Below are 25,319 nucleotides of genomic sequence, written 5' to 3'. Positions count from 1 at the left end.
CTGGGTAATCACCAGATAGATAATTCAGTAAAAAAAGGAAAAAAGGCCACTAGCACAAAGATACCTCAAACCCACAGCTTAATTAGTTCAGCAAATATTTCATGATAAGACATTTCAATTTGAAAAGAAACAACGCTAGAAATATATAATGTACAATTGAAGATATTTTACATCAGATCTGCAGATTAGATTAAATTCATTTCATGATTTGATAACTAAACTTATGATTACATAAGAATATGCCCTTGTTTTTAGGAACTACACTCTGAATTATTAAGAGATAAAGGGACATCATATATGCAACTACTCTCAGATGTTTCAGGAAAAATGTATATATATTATTATGTACATATAATTATATATTTACACATATACATATTACCATTTCATTATGCTTGATTAGAGAGAGAAAGAGATAATATAATAAAATGGTAACATGGTAATCTGGGTGAAAAGGATACAGGAATTCTTCCTATTATTTTTGTAACTTTTCTACACAAATGAAGTTACTGAAAAACAAAGAACTTTAAATCTAACATTTGCATGACAACACTTTCACTTATATGCTTCAGTTCCTTCATGCTAAAGCAATAGAAACAACTAGCTCAGGATTTGTGATCATTTGGATACAAACTAGATCCAAGTTCTCTGCTCTTTCCTTAGCATTTCTGATAAGAAAATTAAAAAGTATGAATAATGATGAAAAGCAATCAAAATTACTTAAATTTGTTTTTTGGACTAAACTTCTTTACAGTCATTGACAATAAATACACTAATTAAAAAATTAAATTCCTTTTTAGTGAACTATAAAAAACACGAAAAAGGAAACTATAGGAGGCCTGACACGAAAAACAAAAAACTCAGAAATGTTCTATATTGACTGTGGCAGTAATTAATGACTGTATCCAAGTGTCAAAACTCATCAAATTGTACACTTAAAATGGGTGAATTTATGGCATATAAATTATACCTTGATAAAACTGGGTAAGAAGTTTCTCATGTTATCAGGAATTTCTGAAGTAAACATGGGCATTTCCATATATGATATTAGGAATATACACTGGCTCAGATAAGAAACTAACAGTCAGGGAAAACCCTAGGTACCTACTGATATTCAATAAAGTTTTTGATTAAGAATCAAAACTGCAAAGTACAGAGAAAGGCCATCATCAGTATATATAACATATCCATCAAGCATCCAACCCAGATAGAGTAGTTATGTGGAAATGTCACCCAAATAGAATCGGGGAGGTTAGTAGAGCTCAGGAGTTCATTTTGTCCTGCCACCTGACACACAAACAGGGAAGTCCAAAAGCCAGAACCATTCCTACCTTAAGCACATGGTACCAGACAGAGGTGCCGCCAAAGTCAATGTGAAAGTCTGTATAACTATCCCGCACACTCATGAGACAGTACTTCTGCACATTGGGCCTCTCAAACACACACTCTTCGGGCCATAAGTTCTCCACCCATGAGAGCTTCCGAACAATCTTAGGTGTCTCCACAAGGTTAGAAAGCCTAGCAAGGAAGGGGTAGAGAGAAGAAGTCAGCTGATGGAGGTATGCTAAGGTAGCGTTTCAGTTTATTGACTCCCAATACTCCTGAATATTGGGAATTTCTCCAGCTGAAGGTTAAAGCCTGAATGAAATGCTCCATATCCCAGGTGAGGGTCAGATAAAACAGAAAGTAAGTTGTCTCCACAGAATCACAAAGGGCATAGAGGAGTCTTATTTCTGTAAGTCTAGAGAGCATCCTCATTCTACTCAGCTCCAAAAGCCCCAAGTCTCAGCTCCACAGGCTTTCCCAGTCAAAGGAAATAATTTCATCCACTGAATAGTCAAATTTCCCTCTCCTCTGCACCCCCTGGCTCACTCACTTAACATTTGGCCTGTAACAGCTATTGTACTGTAGCCATCTCATAGTGCCTTCTTCTTTCATTAGAGAAACCTCTCAGGGTTCAATTCCAGATAAAAAGGTGCTTCTCCCAAACATATGGTTGCTTTTATCCTATGTAAAATCACCAATCTTATATTATACTCCTCTCTTTGCTCTGGCCTTCAGGAATCTCAATGAAAACACTGCAGCCTATCTCCATCAACTACCCAAATATTCACATGAATATTTTGTGTGTGCAGACTACTCACCAGATAAATTCTATTTCCCCACCTTTATTTTCCTTTTCTTTTTCTCTATCCTGTACAGTACACATCCTTACAAGCTACCTCAGATAGTCTTTCAGAATGAAGTGAGATATGAATAAATAGTTTTTCAAAAACCCTTAGATTGTTTAACTTATCATGTTAAAACCAACATTAAAGGTTCTGATGTTGTAAGATGTTATCAATATGAGGAACTAACTGAAGGGTATACAGGGCCTCCCTGCATATATCACACTTCCAATGAATCTATAACTATTCAAAATAAAAAGTTTTAAAAAAACAGTAAATAATCAGACAGTAATTTCCTAAGGGCCAAACTGTCATGATTTCTTGGTATTTCCCACAGCTTTAATCACAGAGAAGACTATGTATCTATTGAGTGAAAGAATCCAGATAGAATCATTTAAGTCACTCATTAAAAGGTTATAAACTTCTTCTTTTTTTTCTTTCTAAATCTAAGAAACCTTATCTTTAGAAAAACTATGTAGGTTAAATCTATTTCCAGGGACAGAGGATTTATTCTGGCAGTTAAACAGTGATTAGTCTATACTCCACCAGAAAATGGTCTAAGAAAGCTTGGGTCTTGAAGGAGACAAAAATTAATTAATATAGCTACTGTGTTACCTATCCAACACTAGAAACTGTGAAGGAGAAATATGACTTGCTTGTTACAATGTGAGCAGCTATCCTTGAAAGTATAAACCAGCTCCCCAAAGGATGAAATCACCAACAGAAAGGGAAAAGAATGCCTATACTCACTGTATCATAAGTTGCAGATACTATGTAGGCTTTTTCAGTTACCCTTGCCCCTCCTACCTGGTATCAGAGAATTCCAAACTAATGACATTGAGGACTTTCTCCCTCTTCCCGCTGTAATAATATTTCACAAAATCGCCGAGCTTCATCTTGCAGTCGGCCTGACGAGTCACATCAATCACATCAATCTCTTTGTCAGAACCTGAAGTAAAGAGATGAGTTCTACACCAAGTGGTCTCAGTGACTGGGGAAGACTCTCTTATCTCCACATCAGCCCTTAGAGTGGCTTCACACTCAAAGTTCCTCTCCTCAGACACTGTATGTGTATGTGTGGTTAGGGGCGCAACCTATCCACACTCGCCTTAAAACTAGGTGTTGGGTCCAGGCCTGCCAGGGCTGTGGAACTGCCTAGACACAGCCTCATCCATAGTGTCTTAGCAACGTGCCTGGGCTCTGCTTCCCCACTTCTTTTCCTCTGTCCAAGAACTCATGCCTGGAAAACAATTAGCATGTGAAGGCAAGAGCCAAAGGCTTTCTCATCTTAAGAGGACAGAGAGACCATGATCCCTATAATTCCCACGTTAAAAAACGGGGTTCAACCTAGGTTGATTTTTTTGGAATATTAGGAGGAAAAGAAGGTCAGGATTTTGCAACTAACTCTGGGCAAGGCAACCTCACCTCAGATTTCTAAGATTTCTATAAAGGAACTGTAAAAGGTGGACTGAAGGGAAGGAATATAAGTCTTGAAGGGAATGAACAATGTCAGTTAAGAGGGCTTGTAGTGCCTTACCAACATAATGTTCCACATCCCTCACAGTGAATGATGGCGACGGCAGCGTCATCCCCAACCCATCCTTCTTCAAGACCAGGATGGGTACACTGAAACTATTCTCTTCCAGGAATTCCACAGTCAGCTGACTTCCAGTGGGCTTCAGAATCACTTCATCTGAGCTGTGGACAACATGAGAGAAAACCTGAGCCCCACAGGCCCTGCCCATTGAAAGTCTCACTGGGTGCCTTCCTGAGGGGACCTAATGTGTATAAACTTCTTGCCAGGGAAGAAATGACCTCTACAAAGCAAGAGGCCAGGTTACTGGCAGAGGTGGGGGAGCTAAACTCAGAATATCCTGTCAATAGGGTGCTCTTCTCTGGATGACAAAGAAAAAAATCAGCCAACAGTCTGCCCAGCCATGAAAAAGACTGAAGAGTATCTGTATGTGCTATTCTGGATAGATCTTCAAGATATATAATTTAGGTCAAAAAAAAAAAGCAAGACACAGAACAATATGAACGTTTACTTTTGTGTAAAGAAAAAATACACATATACACACGTGTTTGTAAATGCAAATACTAATTCTCAAAGAATGCACAAGAAACTGGTTGACTTTGGGGAAGGGACAAAAGGGTCTGGGGTAGAAAGGAAATAACTTCCTTTAAATAAACAAAACAAAAAAATATTAAGTTGAAGACACAATTATAATTCCAAACCACACTCCAATCACAGGAAAGCTAAAAATGCTCCAATGAATTAAAAACTAAGCAAAAGAAAGTATTCTTTTTTTTTTTGTATGCTATATGGGGGAGGTCACATTTCATTCTTTTTCCATGTGAGTATCCCATTATTGCAGTACCATTTGTTGAATTTTTTTGTTTATCTTTTATTTGTTTGCTTGTTTTTTGGGAAGTGCGTGGGCTGGGAATCAAACCTGGGTCTCCAGCATGGCAGGTGAAAATTCTACCACTGAACTACCCTTGCCCCCTCTCCTATTCATTTACTTTTTAACTCATTATTTTTGCTCAATTCAAGTAATTTATTTATTTATTTCATTTTTTTTTTTTTTTACATGGGCATGCACCGGGAATCGAACCCGGATCCTCTGGCATGGCAGGCAAGCATTCTTACCTGCTGAGCCACCATGGCCCGCCCTCAAGTAATTATTTTTAATAAAGCCAACTTAATGAAAAGATGAAAAAAAACTTCTTTTACTTGACTGTAAAAGAAATACATGACCACTTAATTTTTTTTTATTTTCTAAAAGTTTTCTCTTGTCTACAATGAGAGTATTAAACTTTCTGATCTTTAAGACTCCTTTTGGTTATAACATTCCTTGAGTGCATGAAAATATCCTCTGTAACTCGGGCAAATAATACCTCCCAACCTATCAAAATTTCTGCAAGTGGACCTTAATGTACTCTGCACATCAAATGGAGTTCTAATTACTGTTTCTTAGAAATGGACTAAAACAGAAGATCTCTCCCCAGAGGAAACTCACAGAGCCCTGAAGACACCCCAAAACTGGGGAGGCACTTAGTAGTGGGAAAGTTGGGATAAGATGGGTCCCAGTGTCCCAGGGCCCTAGCATTCACTGGCTCTCAGGGCAAGGGTCCTCACCTGTCAAAGGTCCTACTCCGCAGCTCTCGAATGAACGTAGGGCTCCCAGTTTTCACTGGCTTCCCCTTGTGTGTATCATGCCCTTTTGAAGATCCACGGCGTTTTTTCACTAAGCCAGGAAAAGACATGAGACCATTAATCAGAATGGCCTTGAGTTATGGTTCCAAGAGCAAAGGTCTCGGAAGATCCTGCTATTTCCTATAATCTAGCATTTCCCTTGGAGCTTCTGGAATCAATGAAGGCCTCAAAGACTCAAGAAAGTTGCTGGTGAGTATGGGTTCTTCCTCTGGGGAATCCCTGAGAACGGAGGGAGGTGAAGACATGTACTTCTGCCCTCTCAGTGGGACAGCTATTGGCCTATGGGGCTTGCAAAGGCTTCTGCTATTTCCCAAGGGACACAGATCTGAAGAACTCAGGGAAAAGCCAAGTTTCCTTTACTTTCTCTTTCCTCTGGACCCCTTCTCTTGAAAACTCTAATATCTACTTACTAACAGAAGGCCCATGTAAGACCTCACAGTTGGGACAGTGGTAGAGATCAATATCAGCAGCCTTTTCCTCTTCAACACCAACACAACTGGAAAAGAGAAAACCAGACAAAATTTATACATTTTATTTTTCATGAGGACTAGTACTGTGCTGTCCAATTAGGACACATAAGTTATTTACATTTAAATTAAAATTAAATAAAGTTTACAATTCGATTACTTCATCACACCAATCATATTTCATGTGTTCAGTAGCCACATATGACCAGTAGTTACCATACTGGGCAGATCATAAAACATTTTCATCAATGCAGAAAGTTTTATTGGACTACAGTGTTCTAGAATAATTATGACTGAACTAAAAAATGTATACACAGTAAAGCTTCATTAAGACTCAGAATGGTTAAAGCTGGAAGAGACTCTACAGCAGTGTTCTCCAATAGAAATGTAATGTGAGCCAAATGCATAATTTTGAAAACTGAAAACGTAAAAAGAAACAAGCAAAATTAATTTTAATATTTCATTTAATCCACTATATTAAAATATTATCATTTCAACATGTAATCAAAATTTTAAAACTTACTGAGATATTTTACTTAATTAAATGAAAAGGGCTGATAGAATATTTTAACAACAGTGGTTCTGAGTGAAGGATTACAAGTAATAATTTTTCTCTTCCTTATCTATATTTTCTAATTTTCTACCATGAGCATATGTTGCTTATTTCATATGTGAAAAAACATTTATTTAATTTTGAAAATTTTAGTGTGTGCATACTTAAAGTCATTATCTCACAAAAATCAAACCCTTCCTCACGAAGGAAATAATCAGTGCCCCTCCATGTTCCTTTGGCTAAAATTAAATTCCTAAAATCTCTGGATTGCTACATGGAAAAGAATATAAACAGGGCAGAGCTCAAATTGTTTCAGCTAAGATTATGCTCACAAATTGACTTCCTGCAATCAGGAATCAACGATATTCTAAGACTATTAATCCCATGGCTGAAACCTGTGCATATCAATAAATTGGGTCTATCACCTACAATTCTGTAGGGCTTTTAAATAATTTAATCAGATAACGTAATGTAAAGTGCCTAACAGAGTAAACACAGTACCTCCAGGTACAGAGTAAATTATCAAGAAGTGATCACATCTTCAATACCTTGTCTTAGGCAATAGACTCTTAGACTTTTCACCCAAAGCACAAGCAACAAAAGAAAAAACTGATATATAGGACATCATCAAAATTAAAAACTTCTGTGCCTCAAAGGACTTTATAATGAAAGTAAAACAACAACATACACAATAGGAGAAAGTTTTTGGAAGCCACCTATCCAATTAAGGTTTACTATCCAAAATATATAAAGAAATCTTTCAACTTAACAATGAAAAGACAAACAGCCCAATTAAAAAAAAACGTGAATAGACATTTCTCCATAGAAGGCATACAAATGGCCAGAAAGCACATGAAAAGATGCTCAACATCATTAGCCATCAAGGAAAGGCAAATCAAAACAACAATGAGATATCATTTCACACCTATTAAAATGGCTGCTATTAATAAAATGGAAAATGACAAATTTCGGAGAGAATGCGGAGTATTAGGAACAGTCGTCATTGCTGCTGACAAGTTAAAATGGTGCAGCTTTTGTGGAAGACAGTTTAGTGGTTCCTCAGAAAGCTAAGTACAGAACTACTATATGATGCAGCAATCCCACTACTGGATTTTCAATTCCCAAAAGAATTGAGAACAGGGACATGAATAGATATTTGCACACCAATGTTCATAGCAGCATCATTCACAACTGCCAAAAAACGGAAATAAACAAGTGTATACCAATCAACGAATGGATAAAAATGCAGTATGTACATACAATGGACTATTATTCAACCATAAAGAGGAATGAAATGTTCATACATGTTTAACAACACAGCATGGATAAACTCTGAATGCAATATGTTATCCAAAATAAGTCAGGCACAACAAGACAAATATCATATGATCTCATTAATTTCAAACAATTAGAATCAGCAAACTCATAGAGTCAGAATCTAGAATCAAGTTGTCAGGGGATGAGGTGGGGATAGGGAATGGGTAGTTAAGATTTAAAATATAAAAATAAACAAATAAATAAATAAATAAATAAATAAAGATTTAAAATATACAGGGTTCCTTTTTGGAATTATGGAAATATTTGGTAATGGATGGTGGTGATAGTAGCACATCATTGTGAACATAATTAACAGTACTGAAATATATATCTGAATGTAATTAAAAGAGGAAATCTAGACTGTATATATGCTAACAGAATAAAATATTTTTTAAATCCATTGAACTATATTACACAGTGAACCTCAAATTAAACTATGAATTATAGTTAATAGTACAATTATAAAAATATACTATCATCAATTGTAACAAATGTTTCACACCAACACAAACTGTTAATAATAGGGTGGTATATGAGAATCCTGTATTTTATGCATTATTGTTCTATAAACCCAAAACTTCTTTATTTTTTTCTCTTAAATATTTTAATTGACAAATCTTCACCCACATACATTCCATACATGGTGTACATTTAATGGCACACAGTATCATCACATAGCTGTGTATCCATCACCATGATCATTTTTAAAACATTTTGCATCACTCAAGAAAAAGAAATAAAAAGAAAAAAAAACTCATACATCCCTTACCCCTTACCCCTCCCTCTCACTGACCACTAGGTATTTCCATCTACCCAATTTATTTTACTCCTTATTCCCCCATTATTTATTTATTTTTCATCCACATATTTTTTACTCATCTGTTCATACCCTGGATAAAAAAACAGCATCAGACACAAAGTTTTCACAATTACACAGTCACTTTGTAAAAGTTATATCGTTATACAATCATATTCAAGAATCAAGGCTACTGGAACACAGCTCAACGGTTTCAGGTACATCCCTCCAGCCACTCCAATACACCATAAAACTAAAAAGGGGTATCTATATCATGCATAAGAATAACCACCAGGGTAACTTTTCAACTCTGTTTGAACCCTCTCAGCCACTGAAATTTTATTTTGTCTGGTTTATTTCTTCCCCCTTTTGGTCAAGAAGGCTTTCTCGATCCCATGATGTTGAATCGCAGTGACTCCCAGGAGTTCTGTCCCACCTTGCCAGGGAGATTTACACTCCTGGGAGTCATGTCTCATGTATGGGGGAGGGCAATGAGTTCACCTGCCAAGTTGGCTTAGAGAGAGGCCACATCTGAGCAACAAAAGAAGTTCTCTGGGGACGACTCTTAGGCATAATTTTAAGTAGGCTTAGGCTATCCTTGGTAGGAATAAGTTTCATAGTGGCAAACTCAAAGATTGAGGGTTTAGCCTATTGATTTGGCTGTCCCCACTGCTTGCAAAAATATCAGAAATTCTCCAAATGGGGAAGTTGAATATTTCTTCCTTTCTCCCCAGTCTGCCAAGGGGACCTTGCATTATTCATTGCCCAAATAACTCTGGGATATATTGGGGCAGCACACTAACATGAATGAACCAATAAGGTCTCACTCCCTATTCAAGATTCCATGTACTTATGGGGTTAACTAAACTGACCATACAAGTTAAATTAGGTAATGCACTACCCAAAATACAAATTTTGCACCAACTATATCTCTCTCCCTTTGTTCTCATACAGAATTTGAAGTTTTAAAATATGGACAATATCATCCTTTACCCTATGTTCTTATCTACCCCAATCCTATCCAAATCAGCTTCATTTATATCTCTAGTTGAAGTCAGATCCCTTTTTCAACTTTTTAAACAGTTCCTACATAGGACTCTGATAGCTTCAGAGCTCTAACTCTACATGTCACATAAATATCGGAAGTTTCTGGGAATGACCAGGTTATATACAAATAGCTCAGTATCTCAGAATTTAGAAATAACAGTTAAAACTCTTGAATATATGTGACTGCTGTCAGAGCTTACAATCTAGGACCCTTTACAATAGGCCGCAACCTGATAAGCCATGCTCTCAACTTCAATTCACCACGTTTTTATATTATAGTTAGTCCATATGAGTGAGGCATGATAATATGTCTTTTTGTTTCTGACATTTCATTCAAAATACAGTCCCTAAGGTTCACTCACCTAGTTGCTGCCTCACAACTTCATTCTTTCTTGCGGTTTCTCAGTAGCCTGCTGTATGTATATACTACAGTTCCCCCTTCCAGTCCTCAAGTCATTGTACCCTTAGGCCACCTCCATTCATTGTAAATCGGAAACACTGCTGCCAGAAACACCAGTGTGCAAATGTCCATTCATGTCCCCACACTCAGCTCCTCCAGATATATGCTGAGCAAAAGGGTTTCAGGATCATATGGCAATCCCACCTCTAGCCTCCTGTGGAACCACCACACTGCCCTCCAAGAGGGCACTATTCACTACTGACAGTGAACAGGTATATCTCTTTCTTTACATTTTCTCTAGCACTTGTTTCTCTCTGTTCATTTTTAAACAGTTTTATTCACACATCATATAACCCCACCTAAGTAAACAGACATGCCTTCGCCACTGTATTAGTTAGGGTTCTCTAGAGAAACAGAATCAACAGGGAACACTTGCAAGTATAAAATTTATGAAAGTGTCTCACGTGACCGTAGGAATGCAGAGTCCAAAATCCACAGGGCAGGCTGCGAAGCTGATGACTCCAATGGATGGCCTGGATGAACTCCACAGGAGAGGCTCACCAGCCAAAGCAGGAATGGAACCTGTCTCCTCTGAGTCCTCCTTAAAAGGCTTCCCACAATTGGATTTAGCATCACTAATTGCAGAAGACACTCCCCTTTGGCTGATTACAAATGGAATCAGCTGTGGATGTAGCTGACGTGATCATGACCTAATCCTATGAAATGTCCTCATTGCAACAGACAGGCCAGCGCTTGCCCAATCAGATGAACAGGTACCACAACTTGGCCAAGTTGACACCTGTCCCTAACCATGACAGCCACCATAATCTATGTGAAGACATTTGCCACTGCTCTGCTTTGGCTGGTGGTCTCCTTCAGAGCTTAGCTCTTCTATCAAGATCAGCCCAAAGCAAATGCAGGGTCCTCTATCTAATCTGAGCCTGAGTGGAGTCTATTTCTTGTCCTGGGCTTGGGCTTGCTCCTGGCCTTAGGAATTCCTCCACTTACAGGAATTCCAATGTCCTCTCTATTTCCTTTAAAATATTCTTTCACCTCCTTCTTCGTGATCTACTGGCTGATTTAATGCAGGCAATCCTTTGCCCCAGGCGCCTTATACTACTATAGATACATGGAAGCTGCATCTGTGCCTCTAAGACAAATTCTGGGAAGGTGAGCCTAAGACAAGTTTCCTGGTTCAGTCTTCCAGGTTTCCACCCGATAGACTGACCCTGACATATAGGCACCCTGTGTGCACATAAGGGTTATTCTGCTCCCTCTGGACTGGGGCCAGGGACTCACAATGGGTACACAGGCCGGCTCTACAACATACTGAGGCGGGGTGGGAGAAGGGCTACCAAAGTCTCCATGAGCTTCGCCTACCATTTTTCAAGGTGCTTTTTCTTGATTCAGCCCTTGCTCAATTACTGCAACTCTTTAACTATTTTCTGGAGTTTTGAGGAAGATGGATTTGCCAGATTTTGCTAATTGCTTAAAGATTCTACAGGGAGACGGCACCCCGGAGCATTTTACCCTGCCATCTTGGTCGACTGGAAGGACAGTGCTAACTGTTTTCTGATCCAGGTTTGGGTGATGCCAGGCAAAGGAAGAGACCTGATAGATAACCTGCCAGGAATTGAGGAGCAGTTTCCTTATTTTTTATTATTTTTTTATTGGGAAATCTTCATACACATTCTTTCTATACATGGTGCACAATCAATGACTCACAATATCATCACATAGTTGTGTATTCATCACCATGATCACTTTTTTAGAACACACGCATCACTCCAGAAAAAGAAATAAAAAGAAGAAAGAAAAAACTCATACATACCATGCACCTTACCCCTCCCTCTCATTGACCACTAGTGTTTCCATCTACCCAATTTATTTTGTCCTCTGTCCCCCCATTATTTATTTATTTATTTTTATCCATATTTTTACTCACCCATCCATATCCTGGATATAAGGAGCCTCAGACAAAGGCTAAAACTTTTCTAACAAAAAAAAAAAAGAAAAAGAAAAAAGGAATTTGGACCCTAGAAACAGGACTAAACAGAACCATAGGGGAATAAATAAATCTGAGTGAACTGTAGTTTCTTCATATGTAGACTGGAAATAATAATGTATATACTGAGTGGAATTGTTGTGAGAATTAAATTAGATTGTGTTTATAAATGAAAAAAGTAATAGCTTTTTTTTCACTAGATACCTAGTTCAAACTTGACTTTTCACACCTGCCAAACATTTTTAAAATACATTCCCCATAGATGAGAATACAGGGTAAAGGACGATATGGTCCATATTTTAAAATTTCAACTTCTGTGTGAGACCAAAGGAAGAGAGGTTTAGCTGGTGCAAAATTTATATTTTGGGTAGTGCATTACCTAATTTAACTTGTACAGCCAGTTTAGCTGAACATCATAAGTACATAGAATCTTGAACAGGGCATGAGATCTTGTTGGTTTGTCCAGGTTAGTATGATGTCCTGATATATCCCAGAATAATTTGGGTAGTGAATAAAGTAGTATTTTCAAAGTCCCCTTGGAGGACTAGGGAGAAAGGAAGAAATATTCAAACTTCTCCATTTGGAGAATTTCTGATATCCCTGCAAGCAGTGGGAACACCAAATCAATTGGCTGAACCCTTGTTCTTGGGGTTCACCCCTATGAAACTTAGTGCTGCAAAGTTTCAGACTGCCTAAGCCTACTTAAAATTATGCCTAAAAATCATCACCAGAGAACCTCTTTTGTTGCCCAGATGTGGCCTCTCTCTAAGACAATTTGACAGGTGAACTCACTGCCCTCGCCAGTACATGAGATATGACTCCCAGGGGTGTAAATCTCCCTGACAAGGTGGGACAGAACTTCCGGAATTCACTAGGACCTGACATAATGAGATTGAGAAAGCCTTCCTTGACCAAAAAGGGGAAGAGATGAACGACACAAAATACAATTTCAGTGGCTGAGAGATGTCAAACAGTTGAGAAGTTACCCTGGAGGTTATTCTTATGCATTATATAGATACCAATTTTTAGTTTATGGTGTATTGGAGTGACTCGAGGTAAGTAACTGAAACTGTGGAGCTGTGTTCCAGTAATCTTGATTCTTGAAGACAACTGTATAACAATATAAATTTTACAATGTGACTGTGTGATTGTGAAAATTTGTGTCTAATGATCCTTTTATACAGGGTATGGACAGATGAGTAAAAAAATATGGATAAAAAATAAATAGGGGAGATGTAGAGGTAAAATAAATTAGGTAGATTCAATTACTAGTGGTCAATGAGAGGGAAGGCTAAGGCACAAGGGATGCATGAGTGCTTTCTTTTTTGTTTTTATTTCTTTTTCTTGAATGATGAAAATGCTCTAGAAATGATCACGGTGATGGATACACAACTATGTGATGATACTGTGCACGATTGATTGCGCACCTTGTATGGAATGTATATGCGTGAAGATTTGCCAATAAAAATATTAAAAAGAAAAAAAGTAGCATCAATTCACTTCCCTGCTCTACATGCTTTCTGTCTCAAGCCCTTCCAAGTCATCTATCTCTCCTGAACATTCATCCCTGTATGGCTATGTGCTCTCTACCCCAAATATCCACTGCTTTTCTCAATTCCCCAGCTTTTCTGTTGTACCCCTAGCAATCTCATTCCCTGATAAACAATCTTGTCTATGCTCACTTCCCCTTCAAACACCTCCCCCATCTTGTTCACCTTCCTAGCTCACTAAACCCAGCTTCTCCTAAAAGAAAACCATGCCCACTAAACCAATGCTATTCAAAGTGTGTCCTATGGACTGATCTTAGTTTGTGAACTGTTTACTACAGGTCTGTGATAAGTACAGAAAGTGAGAGTAAGCATCTAGAAATTTTTATAGCAATATGGCAGAGTAATGCTATGACTATTGAATCCAATCATAAAAAACTAGTTCATATCATCTTTGTAGTTATTCATTTTATTTTACCTTACAAAAGGATTGACCCATTATGATTTGGAAAAAATTTTTTAAATACCCCCATCCTTTGCCACAGAAAGTACTGTGCTAGAGTCCTATTAGGTGGAAGCTGCACATTTTCCCACACCCTCATAACTCAAGGCTGGGCTGTGGGTATGAGCAGACATTCCCCTCACTCTCCAGTGAGACATTTAGATCATCTTTCCTCTATCCTTGTGTAAAATCCCTCACCTCTCCAAGTTTCATATCATCCAATCATATCACTTCCTACATCTCTTTATAAGCACTGCACCTCCATAACACATCCTCACTCACAGAAGAGCCCACTCACAGATTTCTCTCCAGCCCAAATCATGCGAACACATGTGTGACACAAGTATCAATGTGGAGGCCCAACATCATGGCCTTTTAGTTCTATGACATTCTCATCTTCAGAGACTGTTGCTTCTTCTATCATTTTAGCCACAGAGTCTCATGGTTAAACCCCAGAACTTGTAAACATATGTAATTACTCCATCTCTGAAATATGAATTTCATATATCACACTCTCTAACCACCATCTCTTACTCACTACCCTCGTTCTTTGCCCTCACAATCCCTTGATCCTCCCACTTTTCCCCTATTCACCTATTCTGGACTTCATCTTCCTTCCCTGTCTAGCTTAGATTCCAATATTCCTCACTTCAACCACTCTCTTACAGATATCTTCAAAACACTTGCCTTTCTATCACTCTTAGATACAAACCCCAACCCTTACATACAAGCCACAAAAAACTGGACCATTAGACATAGCTAGAAAAAAACCACCCAAATGGATTGATGCCACAACAAATTCATACTATCCAAATTATCTTGGATATGATGCCCAGATTTCCTCCAATATTTTTCTGCTCAGCCTTCCTACACACACTCCACAGTAGCTATTCCAAATCTCTGACCCAACTACCTACTAGTTCTCTCTCAGCAAATAACCTTGCCTCCTACTTCTTAGAGAATATGAAAGCAATTAGATGGAAACTATCTCACCTTCCCAAGCCAAATCTATCTTGTTCATGATGAAAAAGCTATCCTTCCTTCCTTCTAAAGACAGTTTTTCCACCTGGGTCATATCTTTTTTTACTTTCTCAAAAATTATCCTCTTTCTACAATATCTGCAAGCTCTCCCTCTCTACCTTCTCCTTCCCCTTAAAATTTAAATAAGCTCACTCATCTTTAAAAATTAAAAAAAGACCCATCATCCTTCCTATTTGCCCCTCTCTGCCCATTCATAGCCAAACATCATCTTTGCAGCTTCATAATAACTTTTATTTTAATGGGTAACACTTACACATGGTACAAAATTCAAAACGTACACAAGGGGCGGGCCATAGTGGCTCAGCAGGGGGAGTTCTCACCTACCATGTCAGAGACCCGGGTTCAATTCCCAGTGCCTGCCCATGCAAAACAAAATTTACACAAGCACATACAGTGAAAACCCTACTTCCTGTTCTAAACCACCCTGTAGTACCCAAAGATGTTCTATCAGAGCCAAGTATATAAAAAGAATTTTTTTAAAAATTGCTTTGTGTACTTTCTTACCTCCCACTACAGTCCCCACTCTCTTCTAAAACAGATCTCACCAAGGTTTGAACCTCCTGGTAGATACATGCATAAATATTTCTCTTCTTTATATCACTTTGAACTCTTAACAGTATTTCCATATTGGTGACCCTGCAGTCTCTCCTCTTGGAAATCTCTCTATCCTTGAATTCTGTAACACCTCATTGTCCTGGTGTCCATTCATTAAACAAACATTTAATGAGTATTTACCAGGCCCTGGTTTAGGTGCTAGGGAGAATTGGACCCAGAAAGAAGAAAACAAAAAAGCCTTGCCCTCCATACTGTGTTCATGGACTGGAAGACTAAATATAATTAAGATGCCAATATATGAAAGACCCACAGTTAATATCATCCTCAATGGGGAAAAACTGAATACTTTCCCCCTAAGATCAGGAACAAGACAAGGATGTCCACTATCACCATTTTTATTCAACATTGTGTTGGAAGTTCTAGCTAGAGCAATTAGACAAGAAAAAGAAATAAAAGGCATCAAAATTGGAAAGGAAGAAGTAAAACTCTCACTGTTTGCAGATGATATGATACTATATATCAAAAAACCCGAAAAATCCACAGCAAAACTAGTAGAGCTAATAAATGAGTACAGCAAAATGGCAGGTTACAAGATCAACACTCAAAAATCCGTAGTGTTTCTATACACTAGTAATGAACTAGTATTCATTCTTGATTTTCTGAGGGGGAAATCAAGAAATGAATTCCATTTACAATTGCAACCAAAAGAATAAAATACTTAGGAATAAATTTAACTAAAGAGACAAAAAATCTATCAAAGAAAACTACAAGAAATTGTTAAAAGAAATCACAGAAGACCTAAATAGATGGAAGGGCATATCGTGCTCATGGATTGGAAGACTAAATATAGTTCAGATGTCAATTCTACCTAAACTGATTTACAGATTCAATGCAATACCAATTAAAATTCCAACAACTTACTTTTCAGAAATAGAAAAACCAATAAACAAATTTATCTGGAGGGGCAGGGTGCCCCGAATAGCAAAAATATCCTGAGAAAAAAAAATGAAGTCGGAGGCCTCATGCTACCTGACTTTAAGGCATATTATAAAGCTACAGTGGTGAAAACAGCATGGTACTGGCATAAAGAGAGATGTACTGACCAATGGAATAGACTAGAGTCCTCTCATCTATAGACAATTGATCTTTGATAAGGCAGCCAAGCCAACTCACCTGGGAGAGAACAGTCTCTTCAATAAATGGTGCCTAGAGAACTGGATATCCATATGCAAAAGAATGAAAGAGGACCCATATCTCACACCCTATACAAAATTTAACTCAAAATGGATCAAAGACCCAAACATTAGATCTAAGACCATAAAACAGTTAGAAGAAAATGTAGGGAAATATCTTATAAATCTTATACTTGGAGGCGGTTTTATAGACCTTACACCCAAAACAAGAGCACTGAAGAAAGAAAGAAAGAAAGAAATGGGAACTCCTTAAAATTCAACACTTTTGCTCATCAAAGAACTTCATCAAGAAAGTAAAAAGACAGCCTACACAATGGGAGACAATATTTGGAAATGACATATCAGATAAAGGTCTAGTATCCAGAATTTATAAAGAGATTGTTCAACTCAACAATAAAAAGACAGCCAATCCAATTACAAAATGGGAAAAAGATTTGAACAGACACTTCTCAGAAGAGCAAATACAAATGGCCAAAAGGCACATGAGGAGATGCTCAACGTCCCTGGCCATTAGAGAAATGCAAATCAAAACCACAATGAGATATCATCTCACACCCACTGAAATGGCCGTTATCAACAAAACAGAAAATGACAAGTGCTGGAGAGGATGTGGAGAAAGAGGCACACTCACTGTGGGTGGGAATGTCAAATGGTGCAACCACTGTGGAAGGCAGCCTGGCAGTTCCTCAAAAAGCTGAATATAGAATTGCCATATGACCCGGCAATACCATTGCTAGGTATCTACTCAAAGGACATAAGGGCAAAGACACAAACGGACATTTGCACACCAATGTTTATAGCAGCATTATTTACAATTGCAAAGAGATGGAAACAGCCAAAATGTCCATCAACAGACAAGTGGCTAAACGAACCGTGGTATATACATATGATGGAATATTATGCAGCTGTAAGACTGAATAAAGTTATGAAGTATGTAACAACATGGATGGACCCTGAGGACATTATGCTGAGTGAGATTAGCAAGAAACAAAAGGAAAAATACTGTATGGTCTCACTGATATGAACTGACATTGGTGAATAAACTTGGACTATTTCGTTGGTAACAGAGACCATCAGGAGATAGAAATAAGGTAAGATATTGGGTAATTGGAGCTGAAGGGATACAGACTGTGCAACAAGACTGAATATAAAAACTCAGAAATGGACAGCACAATACTACCTAACTGTAAGACAATTATGTTAAAACACTGAATGAAGCTGCATGTGAGAATGATAGAGGGAGGAGGGTTGGGGGCATAAATGAAATCAGAAAGAAAGATAGACGATGAAGATTGAGATGGCATAATCTAGGAATGCCTAGAGTATATAATAATAGTGACTAAATGTACAAATTTTAAAAATGTTTTTGCATGAGGAAGAACAAAGGAATGTCATTACTGCAGGGTGCTGAAAATAGATGGTAATTAACATTTTAAAATTTCACCTTACGTGCGAGACTAAAGCAAAAAATGTTTATTTGGTACAAAATTTATATTTTGACTAGTGCATTTCCTAATATAATTTATGTAGACAGCTTGATTGAACACCATAAGTACTTGGAATCTTGTATAGGACATGAGATTTTGTTGGTTTGTCTAGAGTGATGCCCCAATGAATCCCAGAGTGATTTGATCAGTGAGTGGAAAAGTATTTGCAAAGTCCCGTTCGGGGAATGGTGAGAACGGGGAGAAAATTCAACCTCCCCAAGTTGAATTCTTGATATTCTCACAAGCAGTGTGGACAACCAAAGCTACAGGCTGAGCCCCCCGTCTTGGGGTTTGTTCATATGAAACTTAACCCCACAAAAGATAGGTCAAGTCTACTTAAAATTTAGGCCTAAGAGTCACCCCCAAGAGAATCTCTTCTGTTGCTCAGATGTGGCCTCTCTCTCCAGCCAACACAACAAGCAAACTCACCACCCTCCCGCTGTCTACGTGGGACGTGACTCCCAGGGATGTGTACCTTCCCGGCAATGTGGAACAGAAATCCTAGAATAAGCTGAGACTCAGCATCAAGGGATTGAGAAAACCTTCTCGACCCAAAGGGGGAAGAGTGAAATGAGACAAAATAAAGTGTCAATGGCTGAGAGACTCCAGAGTCGAGAGGTTATCCTGGAGGTTATTCTTATGCATTAAATAGATATCACCTTGTTAGTCAAGATGTAACGGAGAGGCTGGAGGGAACTGCCTAAAAATGTAGAGCTGTGTTCCAGTAGTAATGTTTATTGAAGATGATTATATAATGATATAGCTTTCACAATGTGACAGTGTGAATGTGAAAACCTTGTGTCTAATGCTCCTTTTATCTACCTTATCAATAGACAAGTAAAACATATGGAATAAAAATGAATAATAGGTGGAACAAATGTTAAAATAAACTTAGATTGAAATGCTAGTGGTCAGTGAAACGGAGGGATAAGGGGTATGGCATGTATGGATTTTTTTCTGTTGTCTTTTTATATCTTTTTCTGAAGATAAAAACATTTCAAGAAATGATCATGATGCAACTATGTGATGATATTGTGAATTACTGATTATATATGTAGAACAGAATGAGCATATGTTAAGAATGTTTGTGTTTCTTTCTTGTCATATTTTTCACAAAAATTTAAAAATCAATAAAAAAAATTTTTTTTAAATCCTTGCCCTCATAGAGCTAATGTTCTCATGGGGGGCAGACAAGAAAAAAGATAAATCAAGGAAATATATTTTATGTTAGATAAATAAGCTAAGCAGAAAAAATAAAGCAGGAAAGGGAATATATAGGTACATATACATATATATTCATGTGTACACATAAATGCACATACACAACTATAGGAGGGTGGATGACGGCGATAGTGAAACTTTAGTAGAGAATCCAGGGAAGGACTAACTGACAAAATGACTTTTATAAGAGAGGAAACCATATGGATATGAAAGAAGAGCATGCCAATTAGAGAGAAGAGCAAGTACAAAAGCCCTGCGGTAAAAGTGTGCGTAAAATATTAAAGCAATACATAGGAGGACAGTGTTTGCGGAGTAGGGAGTACAAAGGGGACAGCAATAGGTCAGAAAGGTAATAGGCTCATGTAATAGGGTTTTATAGGCCATCGTAAAGGACTCTGGCTTTTCCTGAACAAAGCGCTGGGGAGCCATAGGAGGACTATGAGTTGGGAAGTGATGTGATCTTAATTATGTCTCTAGATATTCTTTCTGTTTCCTAATGAATTATTTTCTCCAACTCTAAAATGTTGGAATTTCTGTGGCCTTCCTGCCTAGGCACTCTTCTCTCCTCACTTTCCCTCACTGATCTCACTTGCTCCCCAGTAGCCTCTCTCCAACGGCTTTCTGGGTATTTCTATTGGATGGCCAATTTACATACCACAATTGAACATACCCAAACTCTACTTCTCTCTCTGTCATCACCTAAACATGCTTCCTCTCTTAGTTTTCCCATTTCAGCAAAGGGCACGATGACCTCACAAGATGTTCAAGCCAGAAAGCTGTAGCCACTTGAGTCTTACCTCTCATAATCTCCCTCCACTGAGTAGACACCCTAGTGTCAAGCTCAGAACTCACATTTTAGGGCCAGAATGTCTTGGTTTACATCCTAGCTATGCCACTTATCATCTGTAGAATCTCAGACAAGTTGTTTAAACTCTTCCTCATTTCTAATACCGAGATAAAAACTCAGCCCACTTCATAAAGTAATTATCAAAAGTAAATGAATTATTACAAAGCTACAGTAATCAAAGTAGAGTGGCAGTAGTATAAGGATATATAGACAGATAGAATAGAACTGAGAGTCTAGAGATAAACCCTTACATTTAAGGCCAACTGATATTTGACAAAGGTGCTAAGTCCACTCAACCAGGAAAGAATGGTCTCTTCAACAATGATGCTGAATCCACACGCAAAAGAATAAAGATAGAATCCTACTCTATATCATATACAAAAATCAACTCAAAATGAATCAAATATCTAAATATAAGAGCTAGAACCATAAAACTCTTAGAAGAAAACATAGAGGAAAATCTTCAGGACCTTGTATTTGGCAATGGATTATTGGATATAACATCAAAGACATAAGCAACAAAAGAAAAAATAGATAAGTTGAACTTAGTAAAACTGTAAAACTTTTGTACATGAAGGATATCAAAAAAGTGAAAAAAAAAAACCTATATAATGGGAGAAGAGTTGCAAATCATTTAACAAATAATGGTGAAAATCCACAATATATAAAGAACCTGACTCAGTAAAGAAAAGACAAAAAACTCAATTTAAAAATGGGCAAAGGACTTGAACAGACATTTCTCCAAAGGAGATATATAAATACTCAATAAACATATAAAAAGATGCTGAACATCATTAGTCATCAGGGAATTGTAAATTAAAACCACATTGAGGGCGGGCCATGGTAGTTCAGCAGGCAGATTTCTCGCCTGCCATGCTGGAGACCTGGGTTCGATTCCTGATGCCTGCCCATGCAAAAAAAAAAAAAACGCATTGAGATACTACTTTATATCTTTTGGATGGCTATTAGTTTTAAAAATTGCTCAGTGAGTGTGACTGTGAAAACCCTGTGTATGATGCTCGTTTTATCTACCTTATGGACAGATGAGTAAAACATATGGATTAAAAATAAACAAATAATAGGGGGAACAAATGTTAAAATAAATTTAATAGATTGACATGCTAGTGATCAATGAAAGGGAGTACAGATATGGTATGTATTAATTTTTTTCTTTTTATTTATTTTTCTGAATTGATCCAAATGTTCTAAGAAATGATCATGACGATGAATATACAACTATGTGATGATATCGTGAGTTACTGATTATATATTAAGAATGGAATGATCATATGGTAAAAATGTTCGTGTTTGTATGTTGTTATGTTTAACAAAAAAATAAATAATTTGAAAAAAATGCTCAGTGAAATAAGCCAGACACATAAAACAAAATTACATGATATCACTTATAAGAGATGACTAGAAATACCAAATTCACAGAGATAGAAAGTAGATTACAAGTTACTGGGGGATGGGGAAGAAGGGGGAGTGTTTATAAAAATAAAAGTAAAATTTTTAAAAAAGGTTGCAGTAAGGAGGCAATGACCAAGTTTATTTTTAAAAAGGCAACTTACAAACAATAGGATCTCCTGGCCCCCTGGCTGGACACACCTCCGCTTGGTATGGAACAGCAGGTCCTGGTCCCAGTTCTTCTGAGGGAGCAAAGTAACTCTCGTGCACAAACTAAGGGCTTGTATATCTGTGGCAATCTATCCGGCGGCAGCCTGAGAGACTCAACCAGAACTTGCCCTGCACCAAGAGGCAGCTCTCAGAGCTCTCTAACAAAGTGTTATGTGAAAACAAGTCAACTCAGACAAATGACAGCAGCCTGGGGCAGGAGACTGATGGCGGTAGGTCACACAGTGTGGTGCCTTGGGCAATGAAGATACACAGTTTCCTGGAGAAAAGGGGACATGTGGATTCATGTAAACAGGAGAATTTCCAAGCCAGTGCACACATGCCCAGAACAAGATACATGCAAAGAAAGACCAGGGAGAATTCTAACTTTTACCTCAGGCAAACTTACTGTACAGAGGGATAAACACAAGCCAATTTGCAAAGACTATGAAAGGTGTTTTCTTTTTCTTTTGTCACTGCCATGTATTAAAGGAAAGCTCTGTCATAATTGTAGATGGATACAAGCTTAAGAAACAGACACCTCAGTGTCTAAATTCTAGAGACACATTTAAAATATCAAAATGTCCAGGTTATAGTAAAAGGTTAAAAAGCATTGAAAGAATGCCATCCTGACGAAAACAGAAAAAAAGAAGTGTAGTAAATAAGGTATCAGTGCCTAAGAGAATTCAAATAGTCAAGAAGGTACTCTGGAGGTTGCTCTTATGTAAACTTCAGTTAGACATTGCTACCTATCATAACTTGCCAAACCCCAACCAAAACCATTTCAGCCAATCCTAAAGAACACTTAGAGCAAGATTCTACAAAGGTTCCATGCACTAGGGTAACTTTCCAGAAACCTACAACTTCCAGTTAGGTCCTTGGACCAGGTAATTCCTGAAACCTAGAGGGGCCAGCCTTTCCAGAACATCAGCTAGTTCTATCTTCCTACCTTTTATTATTGACAGACCCTTCCAATATGAAAAAGTTAGAATGGCCATAGTCCAAATACCCCTATAGAGTGGGAGAAAGATCAAAGATGATGGTGGAGTTTTACAGAGAAGGTAGGGTTTAACAAACAAGTATGATTGCTTAATCATTATATAGATATTTCTTTTAGTCTCCGGTATCTTAGAGCAGCTAGATAAAATCTAAAATTATGCAATTGTAACCCATATCAAACTCAGCAATCTATTCTATAACTAATTGTTGTGCTGTGCTTTGAAATTTACTGCTTTGTTGTATATATATATTAGTTTTCACAAAAAAAGTTGATTGTGATGACAAAAAAAATATTAATTCCTTCTAGCTTACAATGTTCTGGAGCAGCAAGAAGGAAAAATCTGAGGATGGTATGGTAGCCCATGACAAACTCTGGGATCTATCCTGTAACTACTTGTTGAAGAGTGCTTTGAAAACTATTGCTTTTTTCTTTCTTTACTTTGTATACATGTTATATTATACAATTTAAAAAGTTAAAAAAAAAAAAGAAAAACCATTGAAAGAAATACAAAATGATGACCCTTGCAGAGGAATGTAAAGCCTTAGAATGGTCCTAAAGATGTTCAAAGAGATAAAAGAAAACATAGAAACTAAAGGAATTCAGGAAAAATGATAGATGAACACAAAGAGAATATCGATGAAGAGAGAGAAATCTTAAAAAGCTGAACACTACAGAAATAGAAACTAAATTTCCCTACAGGTATTCAACAGCAGATTGGAGCTAGGAGAAGAAAAATATCAGTGAACTCAATAAGAGTTAAGAAATAAGAAGATAAGAAATCATTCAGTCTGAAGAACAGAAAAAAAGCAGAATGATGACAAATTAACAGAGCCCGAGAGACCTGTGGGACACCATCAAGTACCAATATATGCATTGTGGGAGCCCCAGAAGGAGAAGAAACAGAAAAAGGAGCAGAGAGAATATTTAAAGCAATAATACTGAACACTTCCCAAATTTAATTAAAGACATGAATATACATATTCAAGAAGCTCAATGAAATCCAAACAGTATAAACTAAAAGAGAGCCACACCCAGACACATGGATAATCAAATTCTAAAAGGCACAAAAGAAAAGGAACGAGTAACATACAAGGTACCCTCAATAAGATTTAATTCCGATTTCTCATCAGAAGCCAGAGGGAAGAAGACAGTGACATACTTAAAGTGCTAAGAGGAAAAAGCTGCTCACCAAGAATTCTATATCCAGTAAAACTGCTTTTCAAAATTGAGGGAGACATACAGCAGCTGTTAAATACACTGAAAAAGTGATCAGACTTCAATTAAAGATATAAATGAAGCTGATGTGGGTAGGACTAAAGTATATCAGACTAAAGGGTAAAGGATGATATTGACTGTATATTAAAACTTCAACTTCTGTATGAGACCAAAGGAAAAGATGTTTATTTGGTACAAAATTTATATTTTCAGTAGCACAATATCTAATTTAACTTGTATGGTTAGCTTATTCAAACACAGTAATTACATGGAATCTTGAATAGGAAGCGAGATCTTGTTGGTTAATACAGGTTAGTGTGATGCCCCGATACAGCCCAAAGTAATTTGGATAGAAGATAAAGAAGTGTTTGTAAAGTCCCCTTGAGGGGACTGGAGGAAAAGGTGTAAACATTAAACTCCCCCACCTGGAGAAGATCTGATATTTTCACAAGCACTGGGGACTGCCAAGTTGATGGGCCAGGCCCTTGATGTTGGGGTTTGCCCTTATGAAACTGCAAAGGAAAAGCTAAGCCTACTTATGATTATGCCTAAGAGTCACCCCCAGAGAATCTCTTTTATTACTGAGATGTGGCCTCTCTCTCTAAGCCAACTCCGCAGGTAAACTCCCCACTATGTGGGACATGACTCCCGGGGTATAAATCTCCTTGGCAACGTGGGTCCTCACTCCCGGGGATGAGCCTGGCCCTGGCATCATGGGTTTGAGAATGACTTCTTGATCAAAAGGGATAAGAGAAATGAAACAAAGTTTCAGTGGCTGAGACCTCAAATACAGCTGTGGGGTCATTCTGGAGGTTATTCTTATGCAGTGTATAGATATTCCTTCTGTTTTTTGGTGTATTGAGGTAGTTAAGAGGGAAATACCTGATACTGTTAATCTCTAATCCAATAACCTTGATTCTTGAAGATGACTGTATAACTATATAGCTCCCACGGAGTGACCATCTGACTGCGAAAAACCTGTGAGTGACACTCCCTTTATCCAGTATATGGATAGATGAATAAGAAAATAAAGACAAAAAATAACTGGGGGGACAGGGGCGATAGGATATTTTAGGTGTTCTTTTTTACTTTTATTTTTAAGTTTATTCTTTTTTTAATTTTTTTGGAGCAATGAAAATATTCAAAAATCTATTGTGACTGGGTGCACAGGTGGTTCAGTGGTAGAA

The 25,319-nt window shown here is 37.6% G+C and overlaps 1 protein-coding gene across 9 annotated transcripts in view; it reads right to left on the bottom strand.

The window, feature by feature from the left end:
- The window catches only part of PHF8 (PHD finger protein 8), a 178,891-nt gene that overhangs the window by 138,344 nt on the left and 15,228 nt on the right, over positions 1-25,319 (bottom strand). For 8 of the 9 annotated variants that reach the window (XR_013169558.1, XM_077146599.1, XM_077146598.1 and 5 more), the window contains 5 exons: positions 5,796-5,881; positions 5,308-5,416; positions 3,706-3,866; positions 2,976-3,117; positions 1,332-1,518 (listed from right to left, as the gene is read on the bottom strand). Coding sequence is in view for 8 of the 9 variants with exons in the window: in XM_077146599.1 (XP_077002714.1) it covers positions 1,332-1,518; positions 2,976-3,117; positions 3,706-3,866; positions 5,308-5,416; positions 5,796-5,881 (685 nt within the window). In the remaining variant the exon portion in view is untranslated. Of the gene's footprint in view, positions 1-1,331; positions 1,519-2,975; positions 3,118-3,705; positions 3,867-5,307; positions 5,417-5,795; positions 5,882-25,319 lie in introns of those variants that run through there. The other variant, XM_077146602.1, reaches the window with a different exon arrangement.

Source organism: Tamandua tetradactyla, chromosome X, assembly GCF_023851605.1.
Source record: "Tamandua tetradactyla isolate mTamTet1 chromosome X, mTamTet1.pri, whole genome shotgun sequence".
NCBI classification, from domain to species: Eukaryota; Metazoa; Chordata; class Mammalia; order Pilosa; family Myrmecophagidae; genus Tamandua; species Tamandua tetradactyla.
Note: the sequence above shows the minus strand (reverse complement) of the source record. Positions and strands in the feature narration are given on the sequence as shown.